General features: G+C 43.5%; 1 protein-coding gene across 1 annotated transcript in view; it reads right to left on the bottom strand.

The window, feature by feature from the left end:
- Window positions 1–2039: 2039 nt before the first annotated feature.
- Window positions 2040–20205, bottom strand: part of tanc2a (tetratricopeptide repeat, ankyrin repeat and coiled-coil containing 2a) — a 102533-nt gene continuing 84367 nt past the window's right edge. Inside the window, exons 22-27 of the mRNA XM_083931424.1 lie at window positions 16406–16581; window positions 16081–16213; window positions 9139–9230; window positions 6205–6339; window positions 6002–6102; window positions 2040–4268 (exon numbers count right to left, since the gene is read on the bottom strand). Of these exons, the coding sequence (XP_083787550.1) occupies window positions 2450–4268; window positions 6002–6102; window positions 6205–6339; window positions 9139–9230; window positions 16081–16213; window positions 16406–16581 (2456 nt within the window). The 3' untranslated portion in view covers window positions 2040–2449. The remainder of the gene's footprint in view (window positions 4269–6001; window positions 6103–6204; window positions 6340–9138; window positions 9231–16080; window positions 16214–16405; window positions 16582–20205) is intronic.

Consider the following 20205-nt stretch of genomic DNA (forward strand, 5'->3'; position numbering starts at 1 on the left):
ACCAAAGTTGTGCGGTTACAGGGAAATGCGTCTTTGTGTGGATGGGCCCTAAGTAATAGCACATCTTCTCAAAGCTGGAAACTCCTGAGCACTAAGAAATAAGGGCAGTGGTCAAAGGTTTCATCAGCAACTGAAACGGAGCTGCTGATTCATTGAAAACATAAAAAGAAATGTACAAAGAACAGGCATTGGTGTGCATAAAATATGCTTAAAAGCCTTAACTCCGTCGTCCTTGAGGTGTTGAGCTGTAGGTGGTCAGTGTGGCACCAGAGAGCAAAGTCCCCCACCAGACTTCGATACTCCTCCTCTCTGTCTCCCACAATGGCTGTGTCATTGAAGGCTGCCTTGTTGAGTTAAGGCTGTCCTCAACAAGATGAAGGCTGCCTTCAGGAGCAGGGACAGGGAGACCATGAAGGCAGCACAGCAGGAGGTGAAACACTGTGTGAGGGAAGCTAAGGAGAGCGACTGGAGAAAGGTGGAGCAGAAGCTGAATGAGAACAACATCAGGGAGGTCTGGGAAGGTGTGAGGACCATCACAAGTCACAACACAAAGACCAGAACTACAGGGGGGACAATGGAGAGTGCAAACGAGCTGAATGACTTCTTCAACAGGATTAACCAGCCCTTGTTCCCCCCACCCCCACCCTTGCTGCAGCCATCTCTCCTTCTTCCCTCTACACACCTCCCCCTTGACACCAACTTTATCCACCACTTAAGTGCAATCATTTAATCTTACTGCTCATTTCTGTCGTGTCAAACATATTTTATCTTATACATTTCCTCTACATATAACTTATCTGATTTCATTAGTACATGTAGTCTTACATCTACATCATATATATTTGACTAAGAGTTTATTGGTTATCCTATACCTCCCTTGTGTTTTTGTAAGCTGCTGGAAATTCAATTTCCGTGTGGGAGTAATCCTAAAGGATCAATAAAGAGAAGTCTAAGTCTAAGTCTACAATAAAGAAATCTTAGTGATACTTTCCAGTCCCATCTTAGTCACACACACTCTGGAAAACTAGTCCTGGAATAGATTATTAGCTAACCCACTTCTCTTGTTACTGTTGCTACACATACTCACACGGCGTATACTTTATACAGTTTACAATGACAAATTGATTTTTTTGTTGGTAGAAAGCAGATTTATTTTTTCTATCTGACAATGGTTGCTTTTGCCATATGCAATAAAACTTTTGCTGGCTGAATTAAGGAGCTGCAGCTTGAAGCACTGCTTCAACATGATGGAACTCCAGAACTTGAACAGTAATCAATGCTTGGGCTCTGGTTGCCTTTGATGGAACATATGTATAAATATTAATTCATGTATGATTAAACTGGGGCCTGTAGGGATGTGTGGAGTTTGCATGTTCTCCCCGTGTCTGCGTGGGTTCTTTACGGGTTCTCCAGCTTCCTCCCATAGTCCAAAGACATGCAGGTGTTAGGTTAATTAATTATGCTAAATTGCCCGTGGACAGGAATGTGAGTTTGAATGGTTGCCTGTCTCAAAAAGTTAGTATTGAGACCTGTTGCCGTTGTGCCCTTATGGTTGCAAAGCTCTGATTGGACAACCACTGCTTTGGGGGGAGGGGTTTAACAAACTCCTGGTTTATGTTGATTTAGTGAAGGTGTTTCTAGGCAACAAGAGTAAAGGGTCCTGGTATATCACTTGGGATCCTTGTGGTTTGCTTAAATTAGGAATTTTAGGATGACATACATACAAGGCTAAAAAGCAAAAAAAAAGGCCCAGTAACATTAAAGGCATTTTTACAGATTGCCATCACACACAAGTAGTTAGAGATGTGAGCAAAGTCACTTCTTTTTTGTGTCTTATAAAATAAGGTTTCTATTTTTATGTTCTATGTGAAAAAAAGTCACTCATTGTGCTTTGTATTGGCAGTATCTATCTCATGACCTTCCCTCATTCCTTTTGTCCTTGCTTCTTTTCTTTGTCTCTGGCTGGTTAATTGATAGACCTGACCTATAACAGGGAATATGTTCCATATCAAACTTATATGTTTAACTTCTGTGTCTCACTATCCGATCTGAATAATAAAGGAGTTGGTGTGTTTCAAAGCAAGTGCTTGTCGTTTCTGAAACCGACAATCCGACAAGCATGGCCAGGTGTATGGAAGTGAAAACTTTGGCAGGATTTGAACTTCTCTCTCAAGCTGCCTATTTTCTTCACACAACTTCAATAATTTTTTTGTGTGTATGAGTGCATACTACCAAGTGCAACCATACACCAGGAATACCGCCAAGAAGAGTGTGTGCTGTTTCCCCCTTTTGAACGTTTATTGTGCCTTGCCCGTCTGAATTACATGTCATACAAACTAGTAACTAATTCCCTCCTTGAATATTGGAATATATGAGTGCACTCATTTCTTTTCAACAACCTTTTATTAGCCCTTCTCCCTGCTCTCTGACTTCACATTAAAACCTTTCTCTATACATTGGACTCTACAAAGGGTCTTTTTGCTTTGACAGGAGAGGTAGGGGCCATCTGTCTTTCACTCAGTCTGTCTAAGTAGCTATGGATCACTGGCAGTGTTCGATCCAGCTTCACATCCAGGTAGGAGGGATTCTGACTTGCAACTTGCACTGAGCCTTCACCCTGAGGGTAGTAGTCCAGCTGGTTGTCATCGTGGGCATTGTTGTTGCTGCGGTTGTGGTAGGCAATTGAGGACGGCTGGGGTTGACCGAAGCTTCCTTGATTGGTGGGAGTTTTGCCCGGTGATGTGACAACCATGTCCACTGAAGACACAGCCCAGGAGCGAGAAGGGCTTAGACAGAACACAGAAGTGGAAGGAGCCTGTTGTGGATACTGCTGGTGGACCCTTGCGGTCCTGTCAATAACACCCATAAAAGGAGAGTTCCTCGATGAATGGCCTGCCTCTCCAGGATAAGTCCCTCCTCCTACCATGCATATTTCTGACTGGGGAGAGGAGATCAGGAAAAGGTCATCATGGTAACCAGTAACCCCTCCCACAGAGGCCAGATCTGAAGGTAAGTCCATGTGCTGGGAAGACACTGAGGTTCTGAAGCCTGGGCTGTGGTTAGCAGTTTGCCCACCAGCAAGGCTGCTGCTGCTGGAGAAACGGGCGCTGATACTTTGGGAGTGGACAAGACCAGGTGAAGAGGTTGGGTGGGAACTGAGCGGGCGTCTTAGGCCCCCCTGATGAAAATATTGGTAATCGTGCGATGGTGGAAGGCTATCAGGAGGCCCCACTGTTGTTTCAGTAACTTCCATAGGATAGTAGGCTGTTTTGGATTGGTTGCGACTGAACTGATGGACCTGGGCAAATCGATTTATACCTGCCCTATCCCCTCCTCCTTCTCTCCCATGGGCAGAAGTAGGTCTTTCCTGGCAAACAAAGTCAACATCTACAACATCCGGTGGAAATGAAGCTCCAGAGCTCAGACCAGCCTGGACCTGCAGGCAAGGCCTGACGTCCAGGGTGTTCGGGCAAATGCCTTCACCCAGCTCGGCCAGTTCTTGTGGCAGGTGGCAAAACTGGCAGTAAGCAGAACATCCCAAAATCATGCTGGTGTGTGCTGAGGGACTGGGCTGACTGGTTCTGACAGCCTGGACTTTGGCTGGTTGGAGCCACTGTCCTTGAACAGAGTTCTGCTTTTGGGAGGATCTCTGATTGGACAGGTGGTGATGCTGCTGCACACCTTGGCTCGGCTCTGAGTGGTGGAGCACAGATATGGACTGCGGATGGTGGTGCAGACCTCCATCTGCTGTCAATGCAGGCATACTTTCTGACACTGGGCTTGGTCGCTGTGGATTGTTGAAATGGTGGTAGGAGGAGGACGGAGGAGGAAGCGCAGAGTGACTGGGAGTAGAGGAGGGAGAGTGGGTGGGGCTGGGGATTTGACGAAACAGGTGAGTGGGGGAGAGAGAGGAGGGTGATGGAGCCCCACGGAGGCAGAGGTTGTCAGGGTTTTGAACCCCAGGTAGAGGGAAGGAGGAGTGAGGAGGTACATCTTCTTTCCTGTGACTCGACTCCTCCTCTTCCTCCTCAGTAAGCCCCTCCCTGTACTGCACCTGCAGACACCCTGAATCTCTGCACATGGCCTCATTGATAGACAAAGTCACACTTTGCTGAGAAACAGGATGCGATGAAGGAGGGGGAGATTCTTGTTGTTGTGCAACCTGCAGACACTCTTCATTGACCCGGGATAGCAAGCGCTGGATTTCCCGGTTGGATGGGCACAGGCGGCTTGCCTCAACCAGGTCCTCCAGGGCTGCATGGAACTGTCTGTATGGTGAGGGACAGCAAAAGCAAAGAGAGAAATAAGATTTCAGAAGATGACAAAAATAGTGCTGCAATAATGGATGCAAAGAAGTCTAGTGGTCCAAACTTGCCTGTAGTGGATTATTGAGCCAGGTTTAACGCTTAGCATACAGTGTTGTGCACAGTACTACCATTATATTTAAAGCATAATTCACTGCAAGACAAGTACTAGGAATTAGAATGCAACTAAATCCTAAAGTTGTGAAAGACTGATGTGATGGAATTTATAATTATGATATCGTTTCGGTCAAACCCTGATAAACACATTACTCCTATTTCGGTTAACCAGAAGTCACACATCTAGAACATGATGTGTGTGGTGCACAGAAGAGATTTTAGCCCTAGATTTTAGATTTAGATTCAGATTTTAACCCCATGGTTCTGGTATTTCTTGTAAAGACACAGGAACATTGTGCAGTTATATTAAGCATGAATCCTGCATTTCCTTTGAGATAGTACAAGACATTGCCCTTTCTGTTCCCTTATCCTGTGATACATGTATGACTAGAAGAAGAATCCCTTTATTTGTCCTGCAATGGGGAAATTCAATTTGCACTCTATTATGTTGTTAGAGCAAGGGGGCTGCCAGTGACCGGCGCCCTGAGCAGTTGGGGGTTCGGTGCCTTGCTCAACAGCACCTCGGCAGTGCCCAGGAGATGAACTGGCACCTCTCCAGCCACCAGTCCACGCTCCATTCATGGTCCACAAAGGGACTCGAACTAGGGACCCTCCGGTTCCCAGCCAAGTCACCTATGGATGGTTTATTGTGTCTTTGTATGCCATTGAGAATTTTGATAGGAGCGTGACTTTGTTAACCAACTTTTTCCACAACACTGATGACAAGAATTAATGTTGATATGGTTGATTAAAAGCATGGTGTCGCTGCTCCTTATGTCTTGCCTTAGTACAAGCATTGTGTAAAGGAAAGCCAAACATTTAAGTCTTTTTCTGTCAGTAGACAGCCTCTCTGCCTCGTAGTGCCTCACATGGCAACAACTTGAAACTGGCTACCCCAGTCATGCTAAGCTACAGTGGAACTTTCAAAGTGTGTGGATATGCCCTTGTCCCAGTGACCTGAACGCTTAGCTTCTTTAGAGGTGAGTTAGCACCATTAGCTCAAGAAAGCAGCAGATAAAGGTTGTAAACCCCTACAGAATATCTACATTTGGTACCCCACAAGCATGCAAAGGCATACTTGTCTTCTTGTGGCAGCCCCTGCCTCCTAGCTTATCTCTATTTTTTTCGGCTTGTGGATCCAGATGGATTCGAGGCTCACCAAAAAACTATCCAAGTTGTCCAAGAAAAAAGCCTTGATGCTTTTGGTCTTCATTGCTCACGATACTATACCATTAGAATACTTTAATGAGCCAGCAATGATTTTGTTCTCTTTCACAGGAAATAAGAGTGGAGTGAACCACTGCATTTTTTGTCAAAGAAAAAAAGAAAAGTAAAAGGCCCCTCTTACTAATTAATGCTGGTGGTCCCAACACAGAGGTGGACATTGAGAAAAAGACATACCTATACGATCAATGCATCATTCACTTAAAGGGAGCAGTTCATGATTTTGTTACGGTTAGTTTGGTCAACCACTTGTATTTGTTTATTTTTAAAAAGGAGACATAACATATTAATGAATATTCAAATGTAAATATGTGTGTGATTGTAGCCAGGCCAGGTCCTTATGTTGCCTTGGTTACCTGTGTCCACATTTAGCCCGGGCTCGGGCATAAAAAGCTTCGTAGGATTTAGCTTTTAGCTCTAGTGCCTTGGTCGCAAACTCCTCAGCAAGGCCAAAATCCTGCAAGCAAATTAAATTATTTCAGGATGGTACATCAAGATGAAGGACAGAAGACTGTGAGAGATGAAACTGTTTATCCAAGAGAGAGAGAGAGAGACTCACGTTCATCTTGCGGTGGCATCGAGACAGGTTGAGCAGCACACATACTCTCAGCCGTCTGAATGTCTTCAGCTCGTCCCCTGGAAACTTATGAAGAGCTGACTGATAAGAGTGAGCAGCTTCCCTCTCTTTACCTTGCTACAAATACACACACAAACACAAAACTTACAATATCAAATAAATGTGCATCTTTGAATAACCTTGATTGACAAAAATGGTACCACCAAACTCACGTTAGAGTTAATTTGTCAAGACAGGGTTTCTGCTTTAGTTTTAATGAGCGTTTTCATAAAGAGGGTGTGTATCTCGTCATTTGACTCACCCTTTGGATAGATCTAGGGCCGCATATTTCACTGAAGATCAATAGAGTGATTCTGATTTTAAAATTCAAAAATGTCCAACCTGACTTATTTTATATTTCAGGGAATACAAAGGTGTAATACACCACACTGGCCATAATTCCATAGTAGATAATTTTTCCATGTGACATAAGAATTGGAACTTTTAAACTGCGCATAACAACTTCGCATGGGAAACGAACCCTGCACACAGAATTAAAGACTGATGCACTGACAGCATCACCAACTGCATGATTATATGTACCCATGGCAAAGAATCACAGTGAAACGGGCACACTGCTCAACACTAAGTGCACGGCTTCTTTGTGTAGCATTTTCCACATAAGGTCCAAAAAGGAAGATCAAATAGTGAATACCCTCTGATGAACCTGTATCCGTCATAAAGGAAGGCTAGGAAGCTGCCCTAAGCTTTAAGTAGTCGATCTAACCGGGAAGTCTAGGTCTAACCATGCATTCACACCAAAAGCGATGGAGGCGATTAAATTTGTCACATTTTTGATCATCGCTTCATTCACATCTATCGCGGGTAGCAGTGACGTGCAGTGAGGGTTGGGGTTGGGGAGGCACTGACTCACAAGTCAGATTTACAAACATACAGTAGGATGCCAATAGGATAGGATGAGAGAAAAGGAGAGAATAGGAGCCAATAGGATGCTGAAAACCATTTTAAAACATAGGGCCACTGTATATTGCAGTATATCTTACCTTTACTTGTAAATGACTTCTTGCTTTGACTGAAAGTCCAGCTTTGAAAAATCTCTTAGTTTAGAAATCAAATCCTCCATTTTCAGGGTGAGAAATGACAGCTTGTCTCTAAGCTCTACAGCGTCGCACAGCATACTTCTTGTGTTTACTTTTTGCACACAGGTTAGAGTTCACCCTGACCTGGCTGGTGGCTATAAGGCAGCTCACTATCGCCGCCTTCCTTGAGGCAGAGGTACTGCCTGCCTCAAGGCAGCATTTTCCCTGTGGATTTATGTCGTATCAATAAGATGTAAATATTACACACATACGTAAAATACATTACTGAACACCATGGAAAAGAAGACGTATACTTTTATTACACAAAAGTGTCCTCAACCATCATATTGGAAACATACACAGAAATGGGAACAAGCACGCGCCGTTTGGACGCGCTCAATCCAGTTTGTGAGTGATTGCGCAATCTGGAGGGAGGCACGGCTGTCCGTGCCTCACCTCTCCTCTCCGAAGAGACTCTGTTTATTTAAGCAGGAAATACAGAATTTTCTACCATTTTTACTATAAAAATGGTCAAAATACATTAAGAACCACACCAAAATCATAGTCCAGAGGACAAATATTAATACTTGTGTTTTTTTATTATTTCGTTTATTTTTCCTCTCATGACAGGGGAGGCGCAGCCTCACCTGCCTCCCCTGACCGCACGTCACTGGCGGGTAGCAGCCAAGGAAGCTAGCTAACTGAAGCTAGGCCCCGGCTCAGACTACTCTGCTGTTATGCTAAATGGACGTTATGCCAGTGCTAACCAGGGATCTGAATGCTTCTAAAAGAACAGAAATGAGCTCTCAGAGGAAGTGTGTGGCTCTTAAAAGGGCCGTTGTGTTGTAGTGAGATCAGGTTGTCAGTGATTTAACCTCCGTAGCTGTACAGGCTGCTGCCCGATCCCCGGTAGATCAGACCGGGATACAGTACGCTTCACTCTCCACTGACGGCTTTCTTCTTCTTCTTCTGGATTTCCGGCAGACTAGATGCCTAAAGGCACGTCGCCGCCACCCACAGTTCATAGTTATATCCATTATATTATATACATATGAACAGTCTGGTTTCCCCCAAGGACTGGCTTTGGTGAGCCCAGTGAGCCCCTGGTTGTTTCACAGAGAACTTTGATGATGCTTACCACAATCTCAACGCTGATTGGCTGTCGCGGCGCAGCTTCACGCGATGTCACTTGAAAAGTTCAAATTTTTCACCTTCAAGCGACACACTCGATGAGGCGATAGACGCAATGGGCGCTTCATCGCATGGCTCTTATCGCTCAGAAACATCGTCCGAAGCAACATCATGTGTCATTGTGTCATTTACATTGCTTTTGAATGGCAGCTTGACGCTTTCATCACCTCAATTGCTTTTGGTGTGAATGCACGGTAAGCTCTAAGTCTGAGCTGAAAACATCCTCCTGACCAGGTTTGGTTGAAAGCACAGGTTACCATGGCAATACAGCAACGCTAAAAGAGAGCATATTTCGTGTCACAGCTAACCCAGGCTGGTAAAGCTGATTAAAAACACCTGGACTTAATCAGCTCAAGGAGAAAAGACAGACAGGAGATCCTGGGGGCCCTCTTTTTCTCTCTCATATCTCACTCTGTTTTGTGTGCTGGCAGGCAGCTGACCGTGCGGTGTGATGACCATATACTTTGTGGTAGGTGTTACCAAAAAGGACGGTGATTACAGAACACTGTAGCTTTGTGTTTTGGACTTTGTTTGTCAGTATTTTCAACTCTGTTGTCTTCGTTGTTTTTGTGGCGAGCATGCTTTCCATTTGACTACCTTTCGGGACATAACAGTGTATGATTAAGTATGAACTGGTGTGTGTTACCTTGTACAGTTGGTCTCCTTCTTGGATTAGTTTACTGAGCAGAACCATTAAGATGTCTGGTTTAGAGGTCGCCATGGCCCACGTCGCTGGTCCTACACACACACACACACACACACACACACACACACACACACACACACACACACACACACAAGCACACAGAATGAGCAGTGCCCTTTTCTCTTTACACATTTTTCACCACTCTATTTTAATGGAACAGTTCAACATTTTAGGAAATTATCTTATTTAGTTTCTTTAAGGGGCCATCCACACGAACATGGGTATTTTTGAAACCGTATGTTTCTCTGGGTTTGTCCTTTCATCCACATGTAACCGCAGTTATGGGCTCCTCAAACTGGAGTCCAGGGAGATTTTTTTCAAAATGTCCAGTTTCAGCAGTTATGTCTGCACAGGAAAAACGCAATTGTAACGGTAAACAGCAAGTTGTATCCATGGAGACTTGGGGAGCACTCTAGATGTGACCATGGAGGACGTGATACTTTTATCACAGCAGTGGTGTGGACGGCAATTTTTTTTTTGTAATCGGGGGTCAAAAAAGTTTGGTTTCAAAAATACCTGTGTTCGTGTAGACTAGGCCTAAGAGTGTGACATGAGGGACTTCCGGTCTGACGGGCTACATGGTGGCAGCATAAAACGACAGGTTCCAGACAGTAATAATTTAAACTATTGCCTGATATAACTCATATTCAGTCGTAGATGTGTTCAAAAAAGGGTAGATTTAGTAGGTTAACAAGATTGCATAAAAAGTGAAGAAAAATCCTGCACAGCGTAAAAACCTCTACAAAGAAGAAGACTAGCAGCAACATGGAGGACGACGTGCAGCCGGACACAGACTTGGAGCCAATACGCAATGTTAACTTGGGCTTGATCCTGAAAGAGCTGCAAGGATTCAGAAATGTTTCGTGTCAGCAACTAAATGGCATTAGAGAGGACATTAAAGAAATATAAGAGTGGGAGAAGCAGAGGAGGGAATTGCTACGACTGAGACCCGGATCCAGTCAACGGAGGATGTTTTATCGGAGCAGGTCAAACCTCATGGACAGATGGAGGCTAAACTGACTGATTTAGAGGGGTGTTTGAGACACGAAAACCTCAGAATATATGTGGTGAAAGAAGGAGCAGAAGAAAATGCGGCTTCAGGGATTTATTTTGTGGAGGACCTGCCCACCCGGCAGGAGAAAGGCTTTGACTTTCAGGGGAAAAGGGTACACCTAGATCAAGACTATGCACCGGAGATGCTGAGGAAGCGGCAGGAGTATGCAGAAGCGAAAGCCGCCCTCAAGGAAATAAATATAAGATTTCAGACCCCGTTCGTGACCAGACTAAGGGTGTATTACCACGAAGGACACACTGTGACAGCAGACATGGCAGAGAGGGGGATATCGGTGACTGTCTTGAAAACCCAGACTTCCATCCTTGACCAGATCAACTAGCTAATTGGTGGGTCCGTGGAAAACCTGAACATAAATATATTTAGTCTGAATTAATATTTGCATTTTTTTTTTTATCGGGTTTGACAATGACTTTCTGTTTCCATTGTAGCAGCCAATAGCGTTGGCCGTTGCTGGTTGCCAGGGTTGTCTGTTGTTGGGTGCAGCAACTGTAGCTGGCACTGGGTAAAATGGAGTTTGCCAATCCTGCAGCTGCTTCGTAGCCTCAGTGAAGGGGCATTATTTGTCCCAGCAGCTGAGTGACCGGAGACGGGCAAAAACCAGAGTCAATATAGGCCAACCATTCACTCCATGGACAGAGAGAAAGGAGTTCAAAGCCATTAAAACGCACACCCAATTGGCTACATTTCTCCTTGATCACTAAGACAACTTTCATCTTTACTTAGCTGGAATGGCTAACAGCAAACGGTAACTTTCAAACTCCTCTGCAATTCCTGTTTCCATATATAGTTTTATATATGAAAGTAATGTCACAGCAACGGTAACATTCTAACACAGAGCAGTTGCTGCCTTGGTTACGAAGATGCTTTTTTTATGCTGGTTTGTTTAGATGTTTGCGCTGTCAATAAAGTAAATAAAAACAGATCAAGCCAACCCTGGACCATTTTTACATGGGATCAGAAGTGGGAAGTAAATGACAGACTATTGTTGGGAAATGAGAAGAAATGTGGCAAATGTGGAAAAACACAGCATAAAAGAGATGAAAATTGCTGTGCAGAAAGAGCTACCTACTGTCACAGAATGGGACACTGGGCCAGAGTATGTGGCAGCAAGTCAGTGAATGAGGTCACAGACTGAGAGAGCTGAGCAGACCTCTTATTTTCTGGGCTCAGTGTGTGAACAATGGACTGTGCAACTAAGAGTTGATTCCTCTCCAGTAGAATTTTTAAAATTGTCACAGGAGCTGGTGTCACTGTCATAAGTGAGGACACGTCTTCTGGACAGCCCAGGAGGTGAGCTGCTGTGTCTGGGCCGCTTTAATGCAACAGCCAGTCACAAAGGACACACTGGGCCTCATTTATCAAACGAACGTACGGCAGAAAAACGTGCGTACGACCATTTCCTGGAGAACGTCGGCATTTATCAATTTGGACGATCAAATCTCACGTCTGGTCTCAGGTCGTGTACGCACATTTCAGCCTGTGGATTTGCGGTGCAGCACAGCAAAATCTGTCTGGAAATAATGAACAAACGTCAGCTGTCATTAAGCATAAGCAGTCACATATTAAGAACAGATAAAAACGGATTCTTAAAACGAATTAAAAAAAAAAAAAATGTGGTTGGAGCGATTTATTGTACTCATGTGCGTCTGAAGGCACCATCCATGAATGATAACGCATTCATCAATCGCCAAAACTACCACTCGATAAATGTACAGGTGATTTGTGATGCCAAGCTGTCGCTTTTAAACGTTGTGGCCAGGTGACCAGGGGGGGACACACAATTCTTTTAAATATCAAAACAGCTGGGCTCCAGCCCCCCGCGACCCCGACATTGAAGGAATGAATGAATGTGTTGGCGCGTGGCTGCAGCAAGACGCACTGCAGAGCCATCTCCTTGGTTCGTGGCTACCCTCGATAAATTGCATTAAATCAAACAAGGTATCAGACGATTAACATCTTGGTATGGTTCTTCTAAATGACAAAGGTATCCTCTTACGGAATACCTAATGACCCACCAATGGCGCCAGTGTTGTGCCGTATTCAGCACCCCGGCCGTGAAATGCACCCCTCGCATTATAGGTGATATTCTGGATCAGAAGGCGGTTGTTTCCACCTATAGGAGTAGTTTATATACAGGTAACCCACAACGGTCAGACCATTGATTACTTACAGTCTTTAAACTATTTTAAAGAGTTTAAAATCACAAACTTGGATAATAGCAAACACAAAACAACACCTTTTTTATGTTCTGTGGAAATAAACTGCAGCCATAATTATAAAATGAATTAAATGGATCTTTTGAATATCAGCTATAATGCGAGGGCAGGGGTGCTGAATACGGCACACCTGTCCAACAGTGCGCACACGCGCACTCGGGTCTCAGTGGAGCGCTGCTTCGTTTTGACTTCCTCCATTATTTTTTTCCATACGGTGTTTTTATGGGCCCCTTTTATTCCTCTCTTAAGACTGACAAAAAGCACGTCCTTATTTTGCTCCATCTCGGATGTCAGGATGCCGATCTGTGTGTCGGAAAAGTTTATTTTCTAACCAGCGTTTCTCCTCTCCATGTTTGACCTCAGTGGCGAGGCCTCCAAAACAGGAATATTTAGGGGTGTAACATGTTAATGACGATCGAATTCAACCGCCGCATTTATCAAGGCCCACTCATTCATACGCTGAGATTGGTCAGATACGAATGTTTCATAAATCACACGTGGGTCCTTTCCTACGACCAATTATGCGCTCAGATCTGCACCCGTTTCCACGCAAGTTTGATAAATGAGGCCCACTGTGTGCCCTTTCCCATGTTACAGAAGGTGGAAGTGGAAATACAGAAGATGGAGAAGGATGGTGTCATTGAGCTGGTGACACAACCTACTGAATGGTGCGCTTCCATGGCACCAGGGCTTCCGGACAATCATGATGATGGTCCAGATGTTCTTGCTCTTTAGCAGCTCATGCAATGGCTGTCCCACCGCTGCAAGGGCTGGGACGAACCTCCCCAGGTAATTTACCATGCCGAGGACTCTTTTTAGCTCCTGCACATTTTCAGGCGGAGACAGCTGGTCTATGGCTTCCACTCTGTCAGGGTCGGGTCTTACCCCTGACTGGTCGATGACTTGACCCAGGAAGCGTAGCTGGCTCTGCCAAATGGAGCGTTTTCCTTGTTGAGTTTCAACCCTGCCAACTCAACAAGATGCAGCACCTTCTCGAGTCGGGCATCATGTTGCTCCATCGAGGTCCCATAGATTAGGATGTCATCCATGAAGACTGCCATGCCTTACAGTCCTTCTAGAGTCTCCAGCATCTTCCAATGGAAGATCTCTGGTGCACTTGTTGTGCCAAAAGGTAATCTTTTGAAACAGTATCTGCCAACTGATGTTATGAATGTTGTCAGCTTGCAGCTGTCTGGATGCAGAGGGATCTGCTCTGAGAATCCACCGGCAGCATCAATGGAAGAAAACAGAGTTGCACTACTCAGCTTGGCTGTTATCTCGTCTGAGGTGGGAAGGATGTAGCATACTCTTTTGACTGACTTATTTAGTTTTGTCAGGTCAGCGCAGATTCGGGCTGTGCCTGTGTTCTTCTTCAGGACTGGGACCATGGAAGCGCACCATTCAGTAGGTTGTGTCACCCGCTCGATGACACCATCCTTCTCCCTCCTTCTTCCACCTACTGTAACATGGGAAAGGGCACACGGCGTGCAGTGTGCAGAGCATATGGTACAGTATCATCTCTTAACTGGATTTTTGACTGGTTCAGTTTTAAGAGTACCATGCTCACTGTGGGTTAGATGGCTGGTGAAGCATTTTAGCTCATCTACTCGCCTCACTAGGTTCACCCTCACTGACAGGGCCCGGCTGAGGAGATTGCTGACTCTACGTCCAAGTAGGCTGTGAAGGGATACTCTTTAACTTTGTGACTTGCTGTTGCAATAAAGCGGCCCAGACACAGCAGCTCACCTCCTGGGCTTTCCAGAGGAATGTCAGGTGGTTCCAGTGTGTGAAACATGTCCTCCCTTATGACAGCAACACCAGCTCCTGTGACAATTTTAAATTCTACTGGAGAGTAATCAACCTGAAGTTCCACAGTCCACTGTTTACTTTTCTCATTAGCACCACACACTGAACCCAGGAAATAAGAGGTCTGCTCATCTCTCTCAGTCTCTGTGACCTCATTCACTGACCTGCTGCCACATACTCTGGCCCAGTCTCCAGTTCTGCATCTCTTTTATGCTGTGTTTTTCCACATTTGCCACATTTCTTCTCATTTCCCAACAATTTTCTTTCCTTTGACTTCCCTTGTTGCTGTTGTGGTTTCCAGTTTGTGCTTTTACATTTAAACTGCATCTCCAGTACTGATCCCACAGTGTCTCCTTGCCGACTCACTTGTGTTGTGACCTCCTCTGACTATCTGCTGCAGCCCGCGGGCGAGCTCTTTATCCATTATCCCGACGAGAATGCGGTAGCGGATATTTTCCTCTCGAGTTGCTCCAAACTCACAGTGCTCTGAGATCATACAGGGCTCTGATGAAACATTCGCCTTCTCACCCGGCTGTTGGACCCATTGGTAAAAACATGCCCGTTCATTGATAATATTTCTCCTCGGAAAAAAGTACTCTTTAAACTTCCCCATAACGATGACAAAATCATTGCAGTCCTTCTCTTGAGAAAACGTGAATGACTTGAAAATGTTTTTTTCAGTTTCGTTGCCCATGGTGTAAATCAGGCAGCTCACTTGTACTTGCATTTCTTTTCATCTTGCCTTCTGTCTTCTTAATTTATCTCTTGGTTGTTTGTGGAACTACTTCTGACACCATGTAAAATGATCGAGGGTCAGCTTGATCCGTTTATATTTAGTTTAATAACAGCACAAACATCTAAACAAATAGGCATAAGAAAAGCGCTGTCCGTAACCAAGGCAACAATACATTAACTTCTCTGCATTACAATGGTAAAGTTGCTGTGGCAACATTAATTCCATTACATAAATGATATATGCCACCAAGGTGTCCATATTCAGGAAAAATGTCCTGTTGGTCCTGTTAGTTCCTGATTATGGACACCTTGCCAGTTATTAACCCTTACATAACTCAGTACTCATGAGTCTGACTCACTTGACAATTTGCACAATTCATCTTTCATCTCCAAATCCCCCAATATATCTGCACATGATTCAAGTATAGTACTCTCCAAAAATCATGGCCACCATTAGCCAATCAGCATGAATGCCGGAAAAAACATTTCCTACAATTAAAACTACATGATCCATTGGTCACTGGTATAAACTCTCTCTCTAGGCTGTTAATTAGCCATGTCAGTGCTGTGGCTCTATGTCTGGTCAGTTGGTGTGCTACTTTGGTCCAGACTGAAATACCTAAACAACAACTGGATGGATTGCCATGCATTTCGTAGTGTTCATGTGCATGGAAGAAATATTATTTTCACTGAATGATGATAACAAAACAAAACAAAACAAAACATGGCTCTAAGATGTCTTTTCTCAGTGCAAAGTTTAAGTCTAATTTTCCAGCAACTAAAATCATGCTGCCTCATTTGAAGCTAGTTCCTCTCCGTAGACTTGTGAGCTCTGCACTGGACACTAGAATCCCACACAAACAGGCAAAGTCAATTTCAAGCTTAGCAAATTACCAAATGTGTGTGAGCTGCCTGTGCTAGTCATGATTCCAGATAGGTGGGGACCTTTCTTAGATGTCCTGCCTCTCTTGCACTAATTTTCTGTCTGTTTCTCGAATTAATAAAATAAATAATATAATGAATCATGACATTACTGAAGCATGTTTCTACCTATCTTGGCTCCCTTTTTGAGCAGAGCAATGACTGCTGAAGTGTTTCTGCAGCCGACTGCCCGGTCCAGAGGACGCATCCCGCTGCAGTCCACATGCTCCACCGATGCACCATGATCCACCAGGTGCTGCACCTGACACAGAAAAGGACAATGTTTCTTATTGATTCATGTTTCTTTTTTAAAAAGGAAGGGGTCCTGTCAACAGCTTTTTTCACTCTACTAATAAAAACACATGACATTGTCCTTTGCAGGACAGGTGAGGCAGAGACGAACACACTATTTATAAAATATGGTAAATACCACAACTGCATCTGTTTTACACACCACATCTGGGTCACCATGGAAGGCAGCCAGATCCAGAGTTGTCCGTCCACTGCGGTCAGCATGAGTTGTGGTTGCACCTCGCTCAATCAGCTCTCTGACCAATGGGAGCTGGCCTTTCAAACAGGCCCAGCTCAGCGGTGTTAACCCTTCTCTGTCAGTCTGCTCAAGAGAGGCCCCTTAAAAAAGGAGAGGCCAACAGGTTAATTTATGTGTACAGTGATTTTGAAGGCAATGTTGGGGTCAGAGGTCTTAGAATTAGAATAGGGGACCTGACTGACCTAAAGGTTGAATATGTAGAATCTTTAGCAAAAGCTATATTTTTAAAAACAACAATTCTCCCACAGGGTGTTTTAAGGGGTTCAGAATTAAAGTATTGCTTTTCCACAAAAAATATATTTTGTCTGAATTAATATTTAAAAAATATTTTGACTGGTTTACAATGACTTGCTGTCCAGTTCTGTTTCCATTGTAGCAGCCAATAGCGTTGGGCATTGCGGGTTGCCAGGGTTGTCTGTTGTTTGGCACAGCTAGGTGGTTCATCTCTGTACTTTTCTCCATATTATTTTTCACCACACCACTACCTGACAGCTATCTTTGTGAAAACCTCAGTCTCTCCATGTCTCCATCTGCCTTCAGCCTCACTGTCTCTGCTGTGGAAGCTGCTGCTCTGCTCACAACAATCAGGCTACAGAAACAAGGAAGTTGAGAGCTAGCTAATGGTTTCCAAAGCACTCGAAGACAGACTGGCTAACGTACTGTAGTAAATAATGTAGTAAAATTAATGGATAAGTCCAAATGAGTGGTTACCCTGTATGATTTATCAATGACATGGAGCAGGCTGATCGCTTGACACACGGCTACGAACCTGGCAACCTGAGTGCTGGAATTATTTTCTGTTGTTGCGACTACTATCCTGAGACACTAGATGGTGGTGTTCTGCTCATTCTCCATATTCAACCTTCAATCAAATCCTGTCATAAACACTATACTATAAATTCACAAATAATAGCTTGTATTTATATCATGTCTGGGACTCAAATAATAGCTAGCATAAACAAATACAGTAGCCTACTGCTCCAGACGTCTCTCAGAAGCTGAAACACACTATGCCCAGATAGAGAAGGAGTGTCTGGCTGGCATGTGGGCTTGTGAAAAGTTTGATAAGTATCTGTGTGGCCTAGATGAATTCAGGCTTGAGACTGATCATAAGCCATTGGTGCCGCTCATCAACAGCCAGAGCCTCGATAATGTTCCCTTTAGATGTCAGCGTCTCCTAAACCAGTTGCTTTATATGTGCCAAGTAAAACTCATCGCTGATTGTCCTGATTGTCCGGAAGCCCTGGTACCATGGAAGCGCACCATTCAGTAGGTTGTGTCACCAGGACAACTGATCTCCATGTCTGGGACTCAAATAATAGCTAGCATAAACAAATACAGGCCAGTTACTAATAGTCACTTGTTTGGTGATGATCACGAGGTAAGGCAAAGTACATTAAACTGCACTGATTCTGCCAACAGTTACACTCCTCTGCTCTTCTCACTTTATATAGTTAACAGAAATACTGTTTTTACTCATAAATTATTTATCTATTGATACTTTGTTTTTACTGTAAAGTTACACAAGCTACTCGTCGATGAAAGTCAACACTGGTTTCACACTAAACGGCATTTCTTACATACAGCGGAGTGCCGATGTGTGTTCAATGCAAATCCACCAAGATTAAAACCTGTCCAACTGATCTCCATGTTCTGAGCAAATGTTTTCCACAAACGTGTCTTCATCAAGGCCTTCATACAATTCATTGAATATACGGTAAATCACCATAGATACCAACACAACATTATCACCATCATCTTTAAAAATATATATAAATATATTAAAAAAAATTAATTTACAAATTACAATTACTCTGAGTGGATACGTTTACAATAGATGAAAAATTACCATAAATATAATATATAATATATATATATATATATATATATATATATATATATATATATATATATATATAACATATAAATAACACCATATTTTCAGAATATGCTCCAGCAAATACAATCTTTAATTTATCAATGGGTTCAGGCTATTTTCTTTTTTAAACTTTTTTTAAAAATCACAGTAATACAAACACTATTCAAATCCATATTCATATTCATGAATGACTGACTTTAAAGTTAAAGGTTGAATATGGAGAATTAGCAGAATACCGCCATCTAGTGTCTAAAGATCGTAGTTGCAACATCTCATCACATCTCATCTCATCTTCAACCGCTTATCCCGTGCCAAAAAATAATTCCAACAGTTGGGGTTAACCAGTATTCAACTGGAAGTCTTTCATTGAGTGGTGTGTAAAACCTGGAGACAGACCTGGCAAAGTAGTCTACAGGAGACCGGAGTCAGTTTGAGCCTGTTTGAACCCATCCCCTCCAGCAAATCATACCATAAAAACAAGGATTAGAGGAGTTTAAATGACAGTTAGCGTTAGCTGTTAGCGTTAGACGTTACAACTAAGTAAAGATAAAAGTCATCTTAGCTGCTATTGGCTGGTAGGCTACTATGGAAACAGAACGGGACAGAAAGTCAATGTCAAACCTGTCAAAAGAATTTTTAATGATTAATTCAGACTAAATATATTTCTTTATGGAAAGGCAATACTTTCATTCTGTACCACTCAAAATGCCCTAGGGGTGTATTTCTTTTAATTCTAGTCTTCAATAATTTATTCATTCATTCATCTTCAACCGCTTATCCCGGGGTCGCGAGGGGGCTGGAGCCAATCCCAGCTGACATCGGGCGTGAGACGGGGTACACCCTGGACAGGACGCCAGTTTATCACAGGACACATAGAGACGAACAGAGACAGACACCCATTCACAAGGGCAATTCTTAGAGTAATCAATTAACCTAACATGTGAATGTCTTTGGATTGTGGGAGGAAACCTGAGAACCCGGAGGAAACCCAGGCAGAAAGGCCCAGGCCGGGATGCGAAACCCTCTAACCTTCTCGCTGTGAGGCGACAGTGCTAACCACTACACCACCGTGTAGCCTATTCAACCTTTAAGATGTAGTTAATTTAACCCACCAGTCCTCAAACTTAATTTCAAACTATTCTCAGAAAATGACTGTAGTTTTAGAATATAGTCCAGAGGACACAAAAAAAGCGGCTTCAAGTTATTCCTCATTTAATGCACTTAGACTGGAAGTCCTTAACTTAGAAGTCTAGAGGGCAAGCACAGCACAGCATGGCACGGCATGACAGGGATGTGCTTTTCTGCTAAAGTGGCTACCTGCTTGAAGTTGTGTCTTCAGTGGCTTTTCAGAGCTACAGCTCTATGACAGCTCTGTGTATTTTGTAAATATTCAAATATTTCTCATGTTGCAGAAACATAGAGTGAATCATCTGGATGCAACTCTCATACTGTATGTGTTGTTGTGGTTTGTTCCGGTGTTCCTGCTCTGATCACAAACTGTCTGAAACTCTGTGTGCTGCTGTTGTCCAGCCAAAGGTGATGGTTTAAGCATGGAGGTCCGCCAGTAGACAATGACCTAATTTTTTAGTTTCATAAAATATACCCAAATTCATGAACGTGTAGAATATTACTACGGATAGTCTTGTTCTTAGATTGCAAGTCTGCTGTTGCTTTTTAGAAGCTGGCGAAGCAGAGGAGCTATAAATCAGTGAATAAACAGATTTAATTTCCTAGCTAAATCAGAAAATGTTGGCTGTTCATCAGCAGTAACTTAACACTTTTAAAACAGCTTTCTCTCATTTCCTGCACACAAACAGAATCTCAC

The sequence above is a fragment of the Echiichthys vipera genome (genome assembly GCF_963691815.1).
Source record: "Echiichthys vipera genome assembly, chromosome: 17".
Lineage (NCBI taxonomy): Eukaryota > Metazoa > Chordata > Actinopteri > Perciformes > Trachinidae > Echiichthys > Echiichthys vipera.